Genomic DNA, 23,154 nt, shown 5'->3' with positions numbered 1-23,154 from the left:
GCATTCTGGTTACTCTTGTACTTAGTTAAGTGATTTTTTTTTGAAGTAAGTTAAACTATTACCACTGTGAGATCAATTGTGCTGTTGAATTGGGAATTTTATAGAGATCCGTTGTAGGTATCAATTTGGGTACTCTGGAGTGAAGAGTGGAGGTATATCAAATTGGGGGTTTTGGATCGGACCGGGGGAGAAACAGCGCCATTAAATGGCGCTGTTCAGACGCTTCTTCTATAGGAAGCCGCCGGATCGGCTTCTTGAGATCTCTGAGCGGGTCTACGGTAAGCTCCTCCTTTTCTCCGCCCAGAATTCTATAATTTTGTGCGTGCTTCAAGTATTATACTTGTTTCTACATTTTACTTGGACTTACTTTGGTCGAGCATATTACCATTTTGACATTTCTCTGCAATTACGGAGTCACTTATTAGCTACATTTGTAATTACAGACTTTCCTGTGAAAAATGTCTAAACCTAGTACCCTACATTTTAGTGTCTCACCTTGTTCTTAGCCTAAGTTAGCTTAGAAGGTGAAGTGAGTATATTATTTTTCTAAGTTGGGCCGCTATTGTGCTTCACGAACCATATTACTGGCAGTACGTCAGAGCAATAGCTTCTTCAGGTTGATAGTGTAATTATTGACGCTCTGTCTTCTTTTTGTTTGTACTCCGTACTTGCAGTGTTTGATTGTTGCTTCTCCACGGACGTGTTGGATGAAGATGAGTACAAGACATATATGGGAGGGATTGTAGCTCAGCTGCAGGACCACTATGCAGATTCTTCTTTCATGGTTTTTAACTTTAGAGAAGGTGATAGGAGGAGCCAAATATCTGACATATTGTCCCAGTATGATATGACTGTGATGGATTATCCTCGGCAATATGAAGGGTGTCCACTTTTGCCTCTGGAGATGATCCACCACTTCTTGCGCTCGAGTGAGAGCTGGCTTTCACTTGAGGGCCAGCAAAATGTCCTGTTAATGCACTGTGAGAGGGGAGGCTGGCCTGTACTTGCTTTTATGCTTGCTGGCCTTCTTTTGTACAGAAAACAGTACACTGGTGAGCATAAGACTCTTGAAATGGTGTACAAGCAAGCTCCTAGGGAGCTTCTCCATCTTTTGTCACCTCTGAATCCGCAACCATCTCAGCTTAGATATCTCCAGTACATCTCCAGAAAGAATTTTGGCTCGGAATGGCTGCCATCAGATACACCTTTTTCTTTAGATTGCATCATACTTAGATTTCCTCCTCTATTTGATGGTGGGAGAGGCTGCCGACCAGTAGCTCGCGTTTATGGACAGGACCCTGCTTCAACAACCTCTAATAGGAGCTCTAAGCTACTCTTTTCAACTTCAAAGACAAAAAAACATGCCCGCTTCTACCGACAGGTAATCCCCAACTTTAAAATGGTGGGACTTTTATGAAGAAGTTAGCTGAAATATGAAGTTGTCTGCTAACTCCTCACTGCAGGAAGAGTGTTCACTGGTGAAAATAGACATCCGTTGTCGTGTCCAAGGAGATGTTGTTCTCGAGTGTGTTCATTTGGAAGATGACCTAGTAAGGGAAGAAATGATGTTCAGGGTCATGTTCCACACCACATTTATTCGCTCAAATGTTTTGATGTTAATGCGTGATGAAGTTGATGTCCTGTGGGATGCGAAAGACCAATTTCCTAGAGGGTTCAAAGCAGAGGTCTGGTATTTTTTTCTCTGACTTTGGATCTTATTTCCCCTCTTTAATGTTTACCATGATATTGTCAGAGTTGAAGCATACTCATATATATACCAGGTGCTCTTTTCGGATCCTGATGCTGTTCCATCCACTGAAGAAGTGCCAAGTGAGGATGAGAATGGGACTGAAGGTGCTTCACCTGAGGAGTTTTTTGAAGTCGAAGAGATATTCAGCAACGCTGTTGATGGACAGGATGGAAGGGGGGAATCTGGACCCCACATTGTTAAGGAAAGTTTGGAGGATGATGATAGTATCGAAATAATCTGGAAAGAGGAGGTGGAACATCATGCATTTCAAGATTGTGCATCCGACGAAGTAAATCACAAGCAAGAAGGAAAGTCTGCATCAGAAACCAACATTTTAGGAGGTAGAGACAATTCTATAGCCTCCAAGGTTGTAGTTTCCAATGTTTCTAGCAAGATGGAATCAGAACCGCTAATGTCTGGTGATTGTGGCCCATCAGAAGATGGGGAGCAAAAGCAAGATAAGGAAGACACTCTGAAACAAAAGAAGTTGGAGAGGGAAGGTGTACAACAGAAGATGAGTGCTGATATTAATAAACAAAAAAGTGATAAGACAGTCTCATCTCTAAAGAAACAATCATTCTGCAACTCAAAACCTTCTGCTGATGGCGTTGGTCCAAAAAATAAATCGAAACAGCAGGAACCCCAGGGCACTGTTTCACGACAGGCAAAGCCAAATGCAGTGTCCCGGTGGATCCCACCTAACAAAGGTTCTTACACTAATTCAATGCATGTAGCATATCCACCATCAAGGTATAACAGTGCTCCTCCTGTGCTTGCTCTCGCCAAGGATTCTCAATCTGGGGTTAAATCAAAGTCACCATCTCCTCGAGCTTCTTCAGAAGCTATAGTTTCTGCTGAAGCAGGTTGTGTTCCAGGTAAAGACTCCTCATGTCCTGCTACAGTCTCTGCTCCTGAATTAGCTGACAGGCAGGCCCTGCAGCTTCATCCATCTTCTCGATCCGCCAAGCACTTCATCTCATGAAACGCCTGATGCTGAAGTAGCAGGAACTAATTCATCATCAGCTTCTGCAACTCCACTTTTGTCTCTGCTGGAAAGCAATATTTTGACAGCTTCTTTTACTCTGCCAGCCTCCAATTCTCCACCAGCTCCGACCGTGCCTCCCCCGCCACCTCTGAGCACGCCATCTCTGTCTCTTTCAAGTAATGTCCAGTCTTTTTCACCTCCTCCTCCACCTCCCCCACCCCCTCCACCTCCGCCATCAACTAGCTTGAGGATGACTCCGATGGCTGACTTTTCTCCTATCCCACCACCACCACCTCCTCCTCCACCTCCGCCCACATCATCCAGTGTATTAAATGTTGGTAGGGTCTTCTTGCCACCCCCCCAACCACCCCTTTGGTCAAGTGGAGGGTGTGGAACTTCCTCAGAAGTAGTATCTAGTTCATTGCCGCCTCCACCTCCTCCACCTCCACCTATATATGCATCTACTGTACCAAGATTGGCTACTTTTGGGGTTTCCACACCATCACCACCACCTCCTCCCCCTCCACCTCCTATGTGTGCTGTCTATTCTCCTCCTCCTCCGCCTCCACCACCACCTCCTCCTTTACTTGGCTCTTCAGCACCACCTCCCCCTCCGCCACCACCACCTCTACATTCCTCACGATTTGCTCCACCTCCACCACCCCCACCACCTTTGCGAAATGCTCCTCCTCCACCACCCCCACCTCCTTCCAGAAATGCTCCCCCTCCCCCTCCTCCGCCTCCTTTATATAACGCTCCATTTGCACCGTCTCCACCTCCTCCACCCCCTCCTCCTTTCTCTAGAGCACCAACACCACCGCCACCGCCTCCTTTGCGTGGCTCTGTACCCCCACCACCTCCTCCATTGCCTGGAGCTCCACCCCCTCCTTCATGGGGGCCTCCACCTCCTCCGGGAGGTGGCCCTCCACCTCCAGCTCCTGGAGCACGGGGGCCTCCACCTCCTCCACCTCCTCCTGGCGCTGGCCCTCCTCCACCACCTCCTCCAATACGGGGAGCGCCACCTCCTCCACCTCCTCCTGGAGGTCGTGCACCTGGTCCACCTCCCCCACCCCCTCCAGGAGGACGCGCACCCGGTCCACCTCCCCCACCCCCTCCGGGAGGACGCGCACCTGGTCCACCTCCTCCTCCAGGAGCTCCAAGACCTCCAGGTGGTGGACCTCCCCCACCACCACCATTTGGCGCTAAAGGACCTGGGGCAGTTGGCAGAGGCCTTCCTCCCGGGAGAACACAGGGATTTTCACGCACAGCTGGTGGTGTAGCTCCTCGAAGATCTAACTTAAAGCCTTTGCATTGGAGCAAGGTAACTAGGGCACTGCAAGGAAGCTTATGGGATGAACTGCAGAGAAACGGAGAGCCTCAATTGTATGTTTCGTGCTTTTTGAAGTTTGTTATTGCTTGTACTTGAGTCTTAAATTATTAATATTTTTGCTTCAAATCCAGGTCACCAGAATTTGATGTATCAGAACTTGAGACTCTTTTCTCTGCTAATGTCCCCAAGTCAGATAATGCGGGTGGCAAATCTGGAGGCCGAAGGAAGTCTGTTGGATCTAAACCTGATAGAGTTCACCTGGTAATCAATGTGATATAATATCCTGTTTCTAGTAGGCCATTTGTAAAGAGTTCTGAGTGATACGGACCCAATTCTCTGTTCTTGTGGTCTTTCTGGCTTCTACTTGCCCGTTCATTTCATGTTTCTTTTTACCTGTGCCTTGATACCTGCTAGATGATTGCTTGTAGTTGCTTTACCTGTGTATTGGGTTTTGATGGTAGAAGGAATTATATTTTCTTCCTTGTTATATGCAAGTTTACTAATGTTTCTCCTTTTAAGTAATTCTTTTCTTTTCTTTTTGTTTGGTAGGTTGACTTAAGGAGGGCGAATAATACTGAAATTATGCTCACAAAGGTGAAAATGCCACTGCCTGACATGATGGTGAGTTTTGGTGCTATTCTTCAATCTTCCTTTCTCCTTTGCTTTTCTTCTCAAAGAGGCTTGTCTTTTTTATTTTTTCTTTCTCAACGGAAGTTAGACAAGGAGAATTTTTGGTGCTGTTTCAATCCAAAAAAAGAAAATGAATTTCTAATGCTGTTGGAATCCTCAGCTACACATTGTTAACTGAGATGCTTTGTAGTCTTACCAGGACACAAGGAAAGGTGCTTAGACCTTGTGATACTTTCCTTTCAGCTGTTAGGCTACCTGCATTTTTCTGCTTTCTCTTTTGGCTCTGTTTAGCAGATCATAAACAATATTGAAAATTGCCGGTTAGAGCCTGTTCTTTGTCTGGGTAAGCCAAAGGTTTGTAGAACCTGAAGTTAGGGTGAGAATGACCGCAGAAGTATGAATAAGGAAATTTTTTTCCATATGGTGTTCCTTGTGGATAGTTACTGGGCCATATTTGGTCGATCTAGCAGCTAGTTCTTAATGTACCATATTTGGTTGACCTAAGTGATATCTTTATTCTACATAATCTTGCTAGTTTGCTTGATGTTCTAAAGGTTCTCATGCTTGCTTGCTATCGGCTCACCCATTAAAGTGTGGTTGTTGGTTTACCTATCCTTACCTTATCAAAAAAATGAAGTGAGGTTGTTGGTTTTGGTCTGTAGGCAGCTGCGCTCGCAATGGATGAGTCAATTTTAGATGCTGATCAGGTGGAGAATCTTATCAAGTTTTGTCCTACAAAGGATGAGATGGAACTTCTCAAGGTGAGCTTACGCAATCTGCGGCTATTCTAGTGGCTGCAACTTTGTTTTCATGTTCCTCTTCCTCCTGTCTCTATTAATTGATCTTTCCACTCTTATTTCTTCTGAATATTTGCTATTACAACTGCTCAGAATTACACTGGTGACAGGGAGCTCCTGGGAAAGTGTGAACAGGTTAGCTAATCATATTCTCTTGCTGTCTCCCCAGTCCCACGACATCGTAGTTCTATTTCTTGTTAGATAATCCTCATTTGCAAGTTCCATTCTCTTTACGGTGATATGTTGCCATATGTATTTTGTTGTAGTGAAAAAACAGGGAAAATATCAGATTATTTTTGCAGAACCCGTGTTTCGCAATTAAAAATTGATGCCCAATAGTGCATGTGAGTTTTTAGCTGATGCGTGGACCTTAAATGGTGTAGTATTACTACATAAGTCTTATTTTGCGTTACCCAAGGTAACTGCCCTTGTGTTACAATTTAAAGTGGTGCACTCTGACTAACAAAAGGCTTCTTTTACCATTAACCAGCATCAATAAATGCAAACATCCCTTCTGCTTCTGTTTTGGCTGAAGAGGAACTGGAGTGGGTAAGAAAAGCATAAGAGGACAAATACGCTTCCTTCACAATGTTTAGCTGCAGAATACCTAACCCAACAAATTAAGAATTTTTTAACTGCAGAATTGTTCCTTGGTAGACCTATTTGCAAATTGGCTTTGGTATATGATTTAGTAATTACTAATTACTGAAATTGGAGTTCACCATCTTCTGCTATTTGATAAAGAAAGCATGGAAGGTAGATATTGTTGATTGCATGTGAGACTGTCTTTAATAGCGCAATGCTCAAGATGAGGAATGAATTAATGCTGAGTGAGGAAGGATCTGGCTCTTCCAGATTTTAGGAGAAAGATTGGTGAACCAGGGTGGAATATTGAATATCTTGTGTCGGTTGAGGGTGTTCCCCCCCCCCCACCCCCCCCCCCCCCAAAAAAAAAAAAAAAAAAAACTCTACTGGTATTGTCACTTCTCACCCATATAGTGTGGCAACTGAATTCCAGTTTAACGAATTTTGGCTGAGCTATAAATAAACAAGTAACGCAAAACCTGTCCCTCAATTTGACTTGATGTTTACATTTTTAGCTTCAACTTTGCTGAAACACTTGTACCAGATTCTTTTCAAAAGAATTCACAGCTGAGTTTTAAATTCAGACAATAGATGATAGGAAATTCCAATTTTTTGGTTGTAAAATCTGAACATTTTATCCTGTCAATTGTAATTTGAATCTTAGCTGTTATTGGTTCCAGCGGTTAGCCTCAAAATGTGCTGCTGTTTCTTGTCTGTGCCCGAAAATAATATCTTCACCAGTGTCTGGAAGACTTGGGATATCTTATGGTAGCTGTGGAGATATATATTCCTTTGGGGATATTTTCCTATGAAACCTTTTTTTTTTTTTTTTTTGTGTGTGTGTGTGTGGGGGGGGGGGGGGTGGGGGAAGAGCCGAAGAGGAGATAGAAGGGAGAAAAGAGGCGGATGGGGGATGTAAGATGAGAAAAGGTCTTACAACATTGATGTAATTGGTTGGCTGGATTATGAGTAGTTGGATAAGAAGGGAAAGAACTAAGGAAGAAAGCGAAAATGGATTGGCTGATCTGGAAAAATGTAGCAACATCCTCGACCATGTGAAGAACAAAAGAAAGGTTTCTAAACAATGCTGAAGAGAAAGGAGAAGAAAGAAGGAATAAAATTGCTTTTTTACTTAGTCTCAACCTTGTATCTCTCTGTCGATTATCACCTGTTTATCACTGTGCCACTTTATGTAATGCTTTTATTAATATTTAATTACAAATAGGTGGTTTCTGTCTGATATGTTAAAGAACCACCACAAGAACCAAAATTTGTGAAACATACCAAACAAATGAAGCACAAGCTAAATTTGGCTTCTGTGCGGATTATCACGATACCCTGTACTATTCCAGGGTGAGAAGTGATGGCATTTTTAATATTCAGTGTCTCAGAGAACTAATTTGAGAGGCTGGAACGTGTAAGATATTCATGATAATGACTTGTACCCTGTTATATTATTGTCGTCTAGCTGTAGAATATTTTTGAGTGCTGTTGGTTTTGTTGATGATAGATTTGCAAGTTCCATTATCAATTTTCAGAACATTCTTGTAACTATGGTGCCTTTTCCCTGCCTTGCTGGCTCTTTAAGATTAAAAGACAACTGATTTTCAGGGTAATATGATACCATATTTCTGAATCCCAATGCATCGGTGGTAAGTCTGATATTGTTTGTCTTTCAGTTTTTTCTGGAGCTGATGAAGGTGCCTCGAGTAGAGTCAAAACTAAGAGTTTTTCTCTTCAAGATCCAGTTCAACTCTCAGGTTTGTTTGTATCTAGTAATCTTTTGAAATAAGTATCATCAGTATGATCTGAGATTAGCTTTATCTCAGGTCAAGGACTTCAAAAAAAGCTTAAACACTGTGAACTCTGCTTGCGAAGAGGTACTTTTCTAGGTTCTATATTTCTCTTCTTTGCTTTTCCTATTTATCTTAGTATAACTCAGTGCTTGTAGCAGGTCCGATATTCTCTCAAATTGAAGGAAATACTGAAGAAAATATTGTATTTAGGGAATACATTGAACCAGGGAACTGCTAGAGGTAAGACTTTTTGTAGCTGGAATTTCTCCATTCCTCTTGAGTTCTTTGTAATCTCAGATTTCTTAATATGAACTAATGCTGGAAAGTTTGAATATCATGTGTGACTAACTCAATTGCTTCCATTGGGAGCTTGCGGCTTTTCAAATTTATAAATTAAGTACACTATTGCGCGACTAGATAAACAAGGAGAAATACCATAACTAGAGGTTTCAATTGTTTATTATGAGTTTTCTATTTCGAAATGAGTTGGTTACGTGCTTTTACCCTAAAGTGGTGGTTTTCTCATCATGGATACAATTTTTTTTTTTTTTGATGAAGTAAGAGAATTTTATTAAAGGCATCAAGAAGATGCAAGAAGTACAAAAGAGAGATACATAAAGACATAGTCAGCTCTATAGACAAAAAATTAGGCTAAAGGTAAAGAGCTGACGAAGTCCAAAAAAATTAATAGGACAATTGACAAGAGCTAAATTCTGCCAACTATATAACCATATAAGTCATCTAGCCTTAAGTGCGTATATTGGAGTTGATATCCCATCAAAACATCTGCGATTCCTTTCTGTCCAAACACACCACAAAATACAAGAAGGGATCATCTGCCATACTTTACTGATGGATTTATCAACTTTCCATGAAGACCAGCTTTCATACGTATCCTTAATGTTCTGAGGCATGACCCAGCTTAAACCAAAGATGGCAAAGAACATACACCAGATATCTGCTGCTGCAACTGGGCAGTGAAGAAAGAGATGCCTGTTGGATTCTGGCTGCTGCAAACACATATAACATCTGTTGGCCAGTTGAAAACTTCTTCTGCTGAGATTGTCCTGTGTTAGGCATGCTTCATTTAGGACTATCCAATTGAAACATGAGATTTTTGTAGGTAGCTTGGTCTTCCAGACGTATTTCCAAGGTCATCTATCAATGATTTCATTGGTGGAGCAAAAGTAAGTGTAGCCTGCTTTAACGGTGTAAAGGCCATTCTTGGAACTCGCCCACCTTATACTGTCAAAAGTATTTTCTTTGACGGAGAGGCCATCCAATTTTGTCGGCAGATTTTGAAGTTGTGGAACCTCCCAGTCCTGCATATCCCTCCTGAAAAGAATGTGCCAACTATTGTCTTGCCAATTTTGAGAAATAGTGGAATCTTGATTCTGAGCTATCCGATAAAGGCTAGGAAAGTCAAACATCAGGATGGATCCTTCAAACCATTTATCTTTCCAGAACTTTATGTGATTGCCATTGCCCAATTTGAAGTAGGAGTTCCCGGAAAATTCACTCCAAAGCTTCCTAATGTTCTTCCATGGACCGACCCCAAATGGACTTTTGGACAGCTTAGTACACCAATGATTCTCGGACCCATGCTTGGCCTTGACCACCTCTTTCCATAGTGAGTTCTCCTCTTGATTGTATCTCCATAGCCATTTCATCAGCATGCATTTGTTTGGGATGGAAAGATCTCTGATGCCTAGGCCACCCAAATACTTTGGCATGGTTACCTTTGACCACTTGGCTAGATGAAATTTATGAATTTTGCTGCCTCCTTCCCATAGGAATGTTCTCCTGATCTTGTCAAGCTGCTTTAAAATTTTGTTGGGGATTGATATGAGGGACATCAGGTATGTTGGGATGCTATCTAGCACACTGTTGATAAGTGTCTGCCTTCCTCCCATTGAAAGATACTGCCTTTGCCATGAAGCTAGCTTCTTTTCAAATGTTTTGCTGCAAGAGGTAGACCAAGAGGTATGTAGTAGGTAATGTAGCAGTGTGACAACATAGAATTCCAGCTAGTTCCTCCACATTGTTGACTTCATTTATAGGGTAGATAGTGCTTTTTGCCATGTTAAGGTGCAAACCCGAAATAGCTTCAAACAGATTCAAGGTTAGGTTAAGGTATAGCACTTGGGTTCTTTCAGCCCCACAGAAGATCAGAGTATCATCTGCATAAAGCAAATGAGATACTGAGAGAGATGGGCCAGTGTTAAGGCCCATTTGAAAGCCACTAATCCATTGTAGCTGCTTCGCTTTGTCCAACATCTTGCTAAGGCCCTCCATGGCCAGAATAAAAAGGAAAGGAGAGAGAGGGTCTCCCTGTCTAAGTCCCTTTTGAGGGGAAAAGAATCCCAATGGCCTTCTGTTGACAAGTACTGAGAATTTAACTGTGGTAATGCAAAATTTTATCCATTTAATCCACCTGTCACCAAATCCCATCTTCCTAAGCACATTTAGAAGATATGCCCAATTCATCTTATCAAAGGCTTTTTCTACATCTAGCTTGCATAAAATTGCCAGTCTAATACTTCATTTGCAATGAGGGTTGCATCAGTGGTCTGTCTGCCTTTTATAAAGGCATTCTGATGTCCAGAAACCAGACCACCGACCACTTTCTTTGAGCCTTTCTGCAAGTAGTTTGGCTGCTATTTTGTAAACACTACCAATCAAACTGATTGGTCTATAGTCTTTGATTTCAATGGCTCCCTTCTTTTTGGGAACTAAGGCTATAAAAGTGGCATTGCAAGACTTCACCATGTGACAATTATGATGAAAGCAATTCAGGGCAGCCATCACCTCTCCTTAATGATCAACCATGCTTTCTGGAAAAATGCCATTGTGTAGCCATCTGGCCCTGGAGCCTTATCTGGAGAGCATGTTTTAATAGTAGAAAGGACCTCCTCCTCCTCAAAAGGAATTTCCAACCATGATTTGTCTTCTTTTGATATTCTTTCCAGATCATCAAGACTGGCTGTGGGTCTCCACTGTTCAGACTCAGTGTATAGTTGTTGGTAAAAATCCAGAATTTCCCCTTTTATCTGTTCCTTATCTTCGATAATCTCAGAATCAATCATAAGTCTGTCAATGCAATTATTTCTTCTACGGGAGTTCGCAATTCGTTGAAAGTATTTGGTGTTCCTATCTCCTTCTTTGAGCCTTGAGCCATAGGCACCTGGACTTCTGCCTCCATGAAATCTCCTCAGCTTTTGCTATTTGCTCAAATTCTAATTTTAAAGCGAACATTTTGCTTTTTTCCTCTACAGTTTGAACCCTATTCTCTGTGACTTGTTCCAACACTAAAAGTTCATCTAAAACTTTACTCTTTCTTGACTCAACCTTGCCAAAAACTTCCTTATTCCAGCAGGAAATGTCTTTCTTCAATAGTTTCAATTTCTGAATTAGAATATAGTCTGGACTCCCATGTATGGTATAACTCTTCCACCACTCTTCAATATTCTCCATGAAACCATCTGCTTTTAACCACATGTTCTCAAATTTGAAGTAAGATGGATTCACCTCCCAGTCCCCACACTCCAGAAGTAAAGGTTTATGATCAGAAAAAACGCTTGGAAGGGCAATTTGTTTCACATCCTTAAAGCATTCATTCCACTCTGGGATATAAGAAATCTATCTATTCTAGAGGCTTGATAAATGTCTTCTCCCCTAGACCATGTGTAGAAGGCACCTTGGAGAGGTAAATCAATAATTCCCAGGTCTTGAATGATATCAGAGAAACCCCTCATTGCTCTGGATCTTCTAATGCAGTTGTGCCTTTCATTCTCATATCTGCAAACATTAAAATCTCCCCCTACCACCCAATTCTCACTCCAGATACCCCTAACTGCAGCCAATTCATTCCACATGTCCTCTCTTTCCTGATTGGAGTGAGGACCATAAATCCCTGTAAAGTACCATCTGAACTCTTTTTGTGTGCTCTCCAATATGCTTGAAATAGAAAAAGTCCCATGGTGTACCTCCAAACAATTCCAGCGTCTTCTATCCCATAGTATTATGATGCCCCTCCTTGTACCACGACTTACGCTCTGCCCAATCAACCCACCTGTTACCCCAAATCTGTCCGGAGAGATTAACAGACCAATCCTCTATTTTTGTTTCTTGCACACAAAGAATATCAATCTTCCACTTGCGAACCGATGAGCTAAGAGTACCCCTTTTATTGTTATCATTCAACCCATTCACATTCCAGCTCAAGATTTTGAGCTTCATTCAGAAAAAGCCTTGTAGTGCCTCCCCCTATCTCTTTTGTTCATCCTTTCATAATTGATCCCACATTTCAGCTTGTTTATTTCTGTTTCCCCTTTCTTCTTACTGTGTTTTTTAACAGGATTTGATAAGTTTTTGTGTTTTAGCTGAATCTGCCTTCTTTCCTCCATTCTTAAGATGATGTCAAGCAGCTCGTGTTCCAATCCCGCAACATTCACCCCAAAAGCCTTGCATGCCTTCACCATTATCAGCTTTGTCCACCTTGATGTATCTATCACTGCCGGTTCGATAACCAGTGTTGAAGTCGACCCATTCTCATGCCATGAGAGCAGTAGAGGAAGTGAAGAAGACGAGAAATCAGATTCATAATCATGTACATGCAGTGGTTGTGACATCAAATTTTGTTGGTGAAGCATTATGCTGAAATTTGTTGGAGGGTCAGCCTCGTCGTCAGCATCTGAGCTCTAATTGGGGTCTCCTATAGTAGTTTGAAGAGTATCGAGCATAAGAGAGCTACTGGGATGAAACCCTCATGGTTGGCCTGGTGGCAATTGACTTGAGCCTTGGGGTTTGCTCCCTTTCAAGGTCTCAAGTTCGAAACCCACTGGGTGCAGACAATTTCTGAGGGCCATCGGACTGGGTAAAACCTGAATTAACCGTGGTGCACTTGCGGGAAACTCCTTGCCGAGGGCCTGTGCACCCCCGGGATTAGTCGGGTCTCAAAGAGACTCGGACACCCGGTGCAAAATCAAAAAGAGAGCTACTGGGATGTTCTGGAATAATCTCTGAGTTTAAGATTGGGGCCTCAGATAAATCCTTGGCCCTAATATAAAAAACCCTTTTGCTTTCCAAAAAGTTTTGGGTTGACTCCTATTTAAATGCCCTTTCTTCTTTTTTGGGCCTTTTTCATTATAGAATCTTTCTGTCTGCTGGCCTAATAAATTTGAGGGGCCCCTAAATTTTTTACCCTGTTTTACAGCCCCTTTTTGAAATTAAAGTAGCCACAGGGCCCACCACGTGCTGGTTACAAGATGGGATTGGAATAGGTTTTTGTTGGCTTGAGGGGCCTGACCCATCAGTCATCTCAACAACACTTTTTCCCTTTGCCATCGAAATAGAATTAACACCGAAGCCGGAGTTCAATATATTGCCGGATTTCTTCGCAGTTCGCACGAGCATCTGGAATTATCGAAATTTCATACGTCCATTCACTCACCGGTGATTCTAGTATACGAGGAAGATCGTTGGCAGTATTTTTGACACATATGCGGGCCCAGGACAGATGACTTCTTCCCTTTGTATCTTAATCAATGGCTATAAAGCCACCACAGAGGTCGCCGATGATGGTGAAAAAATCTTGAGACCATGCGTGAAGTGGAATCCCAAAAGCTTTTACCCAAGTATGTTCTTCTTTTCTGATAGCCATGTCCAAACCCGACACTGGAGACCACCGATCAAGAGATAGGTGTCTACCGTTCCTGAACCATTCACCGGCTTTAATGCGAAACGCCTCTTGCTTCGAGGGAAAATCAAATAGGAACATGTTGTGATTTATCTGGGTAACTTTGAGACCTGCCGTGACTTTCCACCTGTTTATAAACCACTTCTGAATCACTTCAGGGTTGGGGCTTATATTAAAGGTATCATTGAAGACACCAACAAGACACTTTGAGAGGAATTGAGCTTTGACACATTCTGATGAGGGACAAGCTTCGATTCTCTGTTGAGCTGCATTCTGAACATCACCAGATGGCCATTGAAGGATCTTTGCTGCTTCCATATAAGATTTGGCCTGCTGACATGCCAGGTTGAACCTTGAATCCGAGAAATTTCCCAGAAAACGAAGTATTTTATTAGCAATATCACCCCATCCCTGATTGTAATCGTTTTCTGGGATAATAATAGCATCCCTTTTAACCCCGAGCCAGGCTTCAATCCTTAAAAATCTGCCATGAATGTTGTAGTTCTGGAAAACTCTGTATGAGTATGCTTGAATTTTCCTCCCCCATTTTCTTCCGAGATTCCCTTTCCCCTTAGAGGCCTGAATCATGGCATCACACACCCATTGCAGATTTTCCCCATCAATAGTAAGTCTACTAGTGAAACCCCTCCTGCGCTCCGTGAAAGAAAACCACCTGTCATAACCTTCGCCAATGTCGATTAGTTCAAAAGATTTCTCGCTAGAAATAAAGAAAAGATTACCAACTATGTCAATAAAGTAAAGGAGAGATGATCAGAAAGAGAATCATTTTGAAAAGAGTTTGAAAAAGCCAAAGAAAAGTTTTTAGAGAGAAGTCAGACCTTCTCTTTCTAACTTTTTCTCCAAAATATATGTGTTTGTGATGAAAATCTGGATACAAGTTATTAAAGCAAGTCATTAAATTCATTCATTGTTGTTACAGTTTGTTATTTTGCAAATGAAATATTTAAATACATTGAGAGATTCATAATTGTGGGGCTACTGTTACAGAATATATACAGAAATGTTTTGCTTAGACTATTTAGTATTTATGTGGATGATGAATAAAAATGCTAAAATGGGTACCAAATGGACCCTTGATTGATATATGAACTATGTTACCTCCTGTTTAGCTGTCCCAAGGCAATTAGAGGATTAGCAAATTGTTTTATCTGATGGAAGTGACAACAACAACATTAATCAGAAGTGACAACAACAACATACCAGTATTATCCCACACCGTGGGGTCTGGGGAGGGTAGTGTGTACGCAAGCCTTATCCCTACTTTGTGAGGATAGAGAAGCTAATTTCCAATAGACCCTCAGCTCAGGAAAGCATAAGCACCACATTAATGAAAATATAGACAAGAAGTGACAGTACCAAAAAGCCATATAAATGCAGAAAAAAAAAACAAGACAGTAAGGTGATCTAACAATGAAAGAAAACAACGGTTAGTCATAAAAACCTACTACCAACAGAAAGCGAGACTGCATGCCAATACTACTGTTATGAACACTCTAGACTACTTACTCTACTACCCTAATCCTCGACCTCCATACCTTCTTATAAATGGTCATGTCCTCGGTCAGATGAAGCTGGGCCATGTCTTGCCTAATAACCTCCCCACCTCTTCTTTGGCCTACCTCTACCTCTCTGTAGGCCCTGCAATGTCAATCTCTCACACCTCTTCACCGGGGCGTCTGTACTCCTCACATGACCAAATCACCTAAACCGCGCTTCCCGCATCTTGTCCTCAATAGGGCCACACCCACCTTGTCGCGAATAACCTCATTTCTGATCCTATCTAACCTGGTGTGCCCGCACATTTATCTCAACATCCTCATCTCTGCTACCTTCATCTTCTAGACATGAGCGATCTTGACTGGTCAACACTCAGCTCCATACAACATCGTTAGTCTGACCACCACTCTGTAGAACTTACCCTTAAGTTTCGGTGACACCTTCTTGTCACACAAAACACCAGAAGCGCGTCTCCATTTCATCCATCCCACCCCAATACGATGTGCGACATCTTCATCAATCTCTCCATCCCCCTGAATAATAGACCCAAGGTATTTAAAACTCCCTCTCCTATGACCTGCGAGTCCAGCCTCACCTCCCTTACCCCTCCTTGAGTCTCGCAACTGAACTTACACTCCAAGTATTCTGTCTTGGTCCTGCTCAACTTGAAACCTTTAGATTTCAGGGTCTGCCTCCAAACCTCTAATTGCGCGTTCACACCGTCTCGCGTCTCGTCAATCAATACAATATCATCTGATGGAAGTGAGTGTTAACAAATTTTGCTCAATAGTTTTGCTCCTGAGCTAGATGATTTTTGCCTTTTGGGAATCTTGAAAACTCAAGCATATGTTCTTACTTAAAAGCGAGTAAATGTTTTGTGCCTTAACATGGATAATTCAGTTGTTGCAACTATTTTGTACTCCCTCTGACCTAATTTATGTGTCGTACTTCCCTTTTGGTCCGTCTTAATAAGAATGGCATACTTCCTTATTTTGAAACAATTTAACTTTAACTTCCTATTTTATCCTTAATGAGAGGATTTACAGCCGCACAAATGTCTATGATTTGTTTTAGATCACACGTTTCAAAAGTTCTGATTTATTTCTTAAACTCCGTGCCCAGTAAGATATAATATAGTGCTCATAAATTGGGATGGAGGGAGTATCTAACACAACTTCTTGGATCTATTGTGCTACTTATTCCAATTGGAGCTTTTTTAAGATATAATATAGTTCCGGTGGAACTTAAGTACCTCATCGCATACTATGGATGTCGTAATGTATGTGGTCCAGCAATTTGAAGTTTTCAATACAGAATTCCAAACTAAGTTGTACTTTCTTTAATTCAGGTTCTGCCGTTGGATTTAAGCTGGACAGTCTTTTGAAGCTCACTGATACACGTGCTACGAACAACAAGATGACACTCATGCATTATCTTTGTAAGGTGTGGATGTACCCTCGGTTTCATTTTTGTTGTCTCTAATGGCATATTTATACATTTTCAGTCTTCTTTCCAATTACTATCCTTTGAAAATGGTACCCTTGGATCATGCTTTCATCAAAATCACCTCATGAAAACACTGTTGGTGTTGAATCTTCTCCAATGCGTTGATTTTCCTTTCCACTGGTTGCTATCTGAAAAGCACTATGGAAGAAGATTATTTTCAGAGGACCATAAAGATTGTCTGAAAAGCTGTGATGGCTTACAAGCTGCTCTTAGCAATGGTTGAAAATGTTGTCATTTTAACCCAATCGCTTAGTAAGAAATGCTCCGTGAAAAACCTGGCGCAAGAAGATTGATGAATTTGATGCATATGTGGTCTTCCTATTTTGGTCAAGCTCAGTAGTTATGTATTTGCGAGCGTGTATACATTTTATTGGGCTTGCTATGGAGGTTCTATAGTTGAAAATGATGTCATGCATGTTTTGTTTTAGTTACAAGTATTTTACATGGTAGATGTGGGACTGAAAGAATGAAGTATTACATTGGTGGTCTGTCCTTAGTTTACTTGGTACTGCATAAAAGACCAGAAAGGATAAATTTTATATCTAGCTATATACCTATTCATAGTTAGTACTCCCTCCGTTTCAATTTAGATGATGTAGTTATTCTTTAAAAAAAAGAAGACTTTTGAAACATGTGGTCCTAAAAGCTTAAGGGGCAAAAGCTTTGTGGGGCTATGACACTTTTGTGGCTATAAAAGCTTATCATCAAGGGTAAAGTGGGTAAAATGAAAAGTTTAAAGTTAAATTATTTCCAAATATAGAAATGTGTCATTCTTTCTAGAATGGACTAATAATGAAAGTGTGTCATTTGAATTGAAACAGAGGGAGTAATAAGTTTACAGAATGGCATCTCTTGGAAACAGAGTTAAGTAGTTTACTGTCTGGGCGCAAGGAATATGAAGGGGTTAAATAAATCCAACTTTTCAAACGACAGCCTCTTTTTGGTTCAAGATGCGTCTCACCACGGTCTGCATTTGATTTGGTATCTTCTTTCCAGAAATGAAAAGTACGTCCTGTTATGGAGCCTGGATGTAATAAAACCATTGATGTGATATAGGGACTTCTGTATCAGGGATTATGAATGGTATTTGCACATATGTATACCTTATTGGTTCATAATAATAAAAGCAGCATTGCATCATTCACTGAAGTAACTTACCATGCTGAAAAGGCGTGCTCTTTAGGTAGCTCCCCTGTGTGAAGCCAATGAAAGAAAAATGTATTCAAAGTGCCGAAGCTGGTTATCTGTGGTCCATTTTTCTTCAGTAGGAGCACCTTTGATTTGGCCTTTTTATTTAAGAAACATATATTTATTATGATGGCCTGTTTGAGGTATCTGTGTTCTTTATCAAGTAGGTGCAGGTCCATCCATTTACTTTTCGCCATATCTGCCTTTTGTTTTGATATCTAAGGATATAAATAGGCGATAACAGATAATAAATGAATTTAACTCTTTTCTGCTGAATGAAATTATCAGGTAAACTAAAAAACGATTCTGATATCACTGTATTCCGGCACGTAAGTGCTCAAGTGTGATCCTTACCCCAAAAAATAAAAAGTGCTCAAGTGTGATCAAACTTTCTATAGAAGCTCTTCTTGAGATGTATATTTTGGAAATATGAACCTCAAACTATACCTTTACGATCCTTGGCTATCATCTGATAGTTAGCTGAGTCTTGCCGAAGCTCTATAGTTTTAGGCATTATTTGGTGCAAGAGTGATTATGTATCACAATATTGTCAAAAAGTTTTCAAATTAAGGCACACTACTTAAAAGGTTACTCCTCTTCTCTTATACATTGGTTATAGACAATCTTTTGTTTGTAAAGAAGGGTTTAACATTGCCATTCCTACTATTCTTAGTTTTATTCACTTGTATGAGATGCCTCTTTTTTTAGTTGTCTGGACATTTCTGTCACGAGAAGTTTTTTCTTTTTTCTTTACTTATTTGTTCATCTACTGGGTCGTTGTTGTTGTTGTTGTTGTTGTTGTTGTATTTGTTCATCTACTTGAGAATACTATTCCATTTGATAAAGGCCTCCTTAAATCCGTCTGCCTGAATTCAGGTGCGGTTATGACCATCTCAGGTAGTGTGGTGTTAGTAATTTTTCTCTTTCTCAGGTTCTTGCTGCCAAGTCACCAGCACTTTTAAACTTTCATGTAGATCTTGTAAGCCTGGAAGCTGCATCAAAGGTTACTGTCTTATCTCTTTATGATGATATATCCTTGAATTTATCAAGGTTGGTTAGAAATCCGTTTCTCCTTGCAGATACAATTGAAGTCTTTGGCTGAAGAAATGCAAGCAATCATCAAGGGTTTGGAAAAAGTTAAAAAGGAACTGGAGGCATCTGAGACTGATGGCCCTGTGTCTGAAATTTTTTGTAAGGTATTATGATGGTTGTATTTTGTTTTTGATCAAAATGGTGGTCATATTTCTTTTAAACTATGTCTTAGTTTTATTTGCTTATGTATGCAACTATACATGGTGTTAGGATGTGTAGAGCACTCCTTTGTTAATCAGGTTAAGCTATTACTTCTAGCTTGAACAGCACTTCTAGGACTTCAAATATCCTCCTATTGTCTTGTGAGATTTAAGAATTTAATGAAAAAGATCCATTTAGTCTTTTATCAAACTGTTGTATCTTATGTTTTCCCCCGAGTTTTAATATCTCCATTTGGTATTTGACTATTTCTTGATCTGATGGATAGATTGTGAATCAAGATATATTTTAACTTCATTACGGCGTAAAGCTGCCACTGTAAAATTCCACATACCTGTTGATGAAGAGAGCCTGAATTCCTCTGTCATCTCTTCTATAACTCTGGAAATTGGATGACTTTGTTTTACTGTTTGTCTCGTGTCTTTCCTTTATTTTTTTTATTCATTTAACAAAAGGGTTGAGGGAACAGCATACATGGTTTTGTTTTTATTCATTTAACTCTGGAGCATGCTATTATCATTATTAGAAAACTAAGTGCACTACCTCACCTTCCCCAAAGAAAAGGTGGAAAAAAGAAAATCTTTTGGTCCTTACAACTTTGTTCTTTTGTCCTGCAAATCAGACCTTAAAGGAATTCGTTGGTGTGGCTGAAGTAGAGGTTGGTTCTGTCAAGGAGTTATATTCTGTTGCGGTAATTTCCTTTGCATTTTATTATCGCTTTGCTATATCATACTGCAGAGTCATCTTCCTATATGTCTACATAATGTTTAATTGTCATAACTGATGCACAGGGCAGAAATGCTGATGCAATTGCACTATATTTCGGCGAGGATCCTGCCCGCTGTCCGTTTGAGCAAGGTAACATATGTACAATATATTTTTAATCCTTTCCTTGACTCCGTGCTGGAAAAATTGAGCGGATGAAAGTTGTCCCCTTCAAGAGTTTTGAACTATACTTTGTTTCATTAATGTCCTTCACATTTACAATTCTAACTACAAGATATGATTAAGTATGTTAAAGTTAATTCAGTGTTATTTCTCTTGGACATAGAGACTGCTCCATGATTTTATGGAAAGTTATGACTGCCTTTATTTAGCTCTTTGTTAGAGCTGGAGTTTTAATCAGTATGCTAATTTATGAGATTGGTTGATCGAACATGATCCAATGAAGCTATGCATCTTGTATGTGGGGATTTAAGTATTTCATTTGGTTCAATGTGATGAATAGCTGCCAATAACACCCAGCAGTTTAACCTGCCTGACCTCTGACGAGTTGGTACTTACTGGATGGAATTTACTCAACTTTTATTTTGTTATGATTGATCTTGATTTAATAGTTACACCAATTGTAATTTTGATAGTGAACTAAAAATGTCGGTACTCTATTAATGTTTTTTTATATTTTTCACTGCTCCGATGTCAGGTAATTTTTTGATATATCATGTGGAGGCTTGCAGTAATCAGCCTTGATCATTTGGTGGTTTAAGACTTATTTCCAGCATATGAATAAGCATGAAGCACCTCTTTTTTATTTTATGTTGATGATTACTCAAGAACTTGTATATATTACTGCATTTTACCTCAATGAGATGCATTTGATGGATCTGTGACCTTTGCTTCTTTCATGTTTCCCTGTTCTCATTTGTATTCTTTTGCCTTTGATGGCTCTGGATTTTCGGCTGCTAACCTTTTCCTCTTTTTTCTTTGGTTCATCTGTTTGACAATCTGTACAGTCACTGCAACCCTCTTAAATTTTGTGAGACTGTTCCGCAAAGCCCACGAAGAAAACTTGAAGCAGGCTGAATTAGAAAGGAAGAAAGCTCAGAAGGAGGCTGAAATGGAGAATGCCAAAGGAGTTAATTTAACAAAGAAGGGTATCAAGTGAATGGGAACGATTTCATTGTTTCAGTGAATATTGGGTGTCGAACAATCCATGCCTGTTGGTTAACCATGTTAACTGAGGATATCTTCCAAAGACAGACCAAAAGCCTCCAAAATTAATGCAAGTGCTGTGGCATTCTTTGGGTTCAAGAAAGAATATTGAGGCTTGTGAACCCCTGGAAGTGCAGTGAAATGCTTTGCAGATAGGAAGCTGAACCCGACACATCATTGTCGGAGCTCTTGGATGATGCAAGCAGCCTGTTGCTCCCTAAATCAATCCCCTTGATTTTATTATTGGCAGGATTGCTATCCATCTGGAGAGATTTGCTACATGATTAAGCAGATGCTGCAATCAAGACCACGGATTTGGATATGCAATTATGGAGCGAACATGATGGACTCGGTGGCACAAAAAATGTAGTTGCCACAATGACAACGTTCACCATTGACCGCCATTACGCCATGTCAACTGTAAATTAAAAGTGTTACGTCAGCTTGTATAAAGCCTAGCCAGTGTATCTAGATTCAAAGTTTGATTCTTTTCATTGTAACATAGAAAAATGGGTTCCCTGCTGTATCAGTTTTTGATGGGAACCTACCACGAAATTGATTGTACAGAAAGCATAGGAGAAGATAGGGATAGGTTCTTTAGCAATAGTAATGTATCAAATATCACTATGCAGGCTGTAGGATTAGCTTCCCCTCTTTCCAAGATTCAAGTTTTGGAAAATGTTCTAATATCTTCATTCATTAATGGCAGAGAAGTCTGCATTTCCTTATTCCTCTTGGTTATCTGAGGTCTTGACTTTTTTTTTTTTGTGCTCAAGCAGCTTATCTAATCCAAGATTTCTTAGCTTCACTTACTTGGTTTAAGGAGCTTGGATTAACGAGTTTAAACCAATTTAAGGGATCCATTGCAAGCTTAAGGCTCTGTAGGGAAGTTGATTATCAGTAAAAAGTGCCTTGTCGATGGAGGGGGATACAGGTTCCAATATCAAAAAGGCGAATTTAAGACGAAAGATGTCCATCTTTGATGTTTTTAATAGTTGTTCTTTGAAAAGCATTTTCTATTTTATTCTTTACATAGGGGGCTCTATGGAAAATCACTAGTTATTGTTTACCAGTAAGAATAATGGGTGTCGAATAGGGAACGAATTTTGTCAAATGGGATGTGCATTTTAACACCCCTTCAATCTGGGGCAATCGTCCCATCGGCGACATTTGATGAATTCACACGATATGGAGAGAATTTTGGAGCGTCAAAACATGGATCGACTGTATTGGAAGGGCTCCGCCCAGAATTATATCAGTAACGTTATCAAACTATTTTTCATATCCTTAAAATCACCTAATTACATGTAATTTTTCAAAAAATATAACTGCTAGCTAATTTTGTGACACTGTTGATACAACGGATAAAATTCCTGTGATCATAATGCGAAGTTAACTCTCAAATCAAGAACATGAGCTCACGAGGTGCATTTTCATAAGTTGAGTGGAGTTAGGAGGAGGTTTAGTTACGGTAGCAACAAGTGTACTTTGGTATGAGCTTTATGGGGAAAGTTGACCTCATATGTAACAAGGTTTAGGTGACTGACTTTTAGTCTTTTGTTAATAGTGTAAAGAAATAATAGATTAGATTAAATTCCATAGTAAAAGTTTGGAAGAAAGCCACTTTCCCCTTTAACGTAACAAGGAGCATAGCTCCAAACGAAGCAAAGAACGACTAACAAGTAACAACTCTCTCTTCAGTGGGGGAAAAAAACATTTAATGCTCAGCTCCCCATTTTTATACTCTTAACTAACTTCATCTTTATGACTGAATTTCGTGAGATAAAAGGAATCAAGCAAAATAGGCTGCATGCCCAAGTTATTCTGAAGAGGCAGGTCTTTACCCACAAATGACTAACCATAACCTCTTTCCTCTTTGAAGTAGTTAAACTTAAAAGTACCTACTAACATTAATGGGCTCTGGCTTACTCAAGTTAAGGTTAACAACCTAGGTGATAGATTATAACAATTTCATTTTTTGTTTAACAATTTGGTATTTGAATGTTTACCGATTAATTCAGATTCATATCGAGTAGAGGGATAAAGCGTGTTTTACAGAAAGATCCTTTATTTCAAGGCTCAAACGTGGAGGAATTCCATAATAATGGGTATATATTATAACACTACATGTTGGTCAAACCAGTCCTAGAATGCCATTAAGCCTTAACCCAAGTGGTGATCATGGTCT

At 40.3% G+C, this 23,154-nt stretch overlaps 1 protein-coding gene across 1 annotated transcript; it reads left to right on the top strand.

Annotated features, from left to right (window-relative positions):
- The first annotated feature begins 69 nt into the window (after positions 1 to 69).
- LOC107802831 (formin-like protein 20) lies at positions 70 to 21,694 on the top strand. The gene is given in 18 exon segments (XM_075251564.1): positions 70 to 278; positions 675 to 1,381; positions 1,464 to 1,685; positions 1,782 to 2,723; positions 2,725 to 4,118; positions 4,197 to 4,326; positions 4,615 to 4,686; positions 5,358 to 5,456; positions 5,586 to 5,627; positions 7,757 to 7,837; positions 7,907 to 7,957; positions 8,032 to 8,113; positions 16,438 to 16,532; positions 18,715 to 18,786; positions 18,863 to 18,979; positions 19,657 to 19,725; positions 19,826 to 19,892; positions 20,768 to 21,694. Coding segments are annotated over 18 exon segments (4,467 nt in total). The 5' UTR covers positions 70 to 205; the 3' UTR covers positions 20,920 to 21,694.
- The last annotated feature ends 1,460 nt before the right edge of the window (positions 21,695 to 23,154 follow it).

Source organism: Nicotiana tabacum, chromosome 4 (genome assembly GCF_000715075.1).
Source record: "Nicotiana tabacum cultivar K326 chromosome 4, ASM71507v2, whole genome shotgun sequence".
NCBI classification, from domain to species: domain Eukaryota; kingdom Viridiplantae; phylum Streptophyta; class Magnoliopsida; order Solanales; family Solanaceae; genus Nicotiana; species Nicotiana tabacum.
Note: the sequence above shows the minus strand (reverse complement) of the source record. Positions and strands in the feature narration are given on the sequence as shown.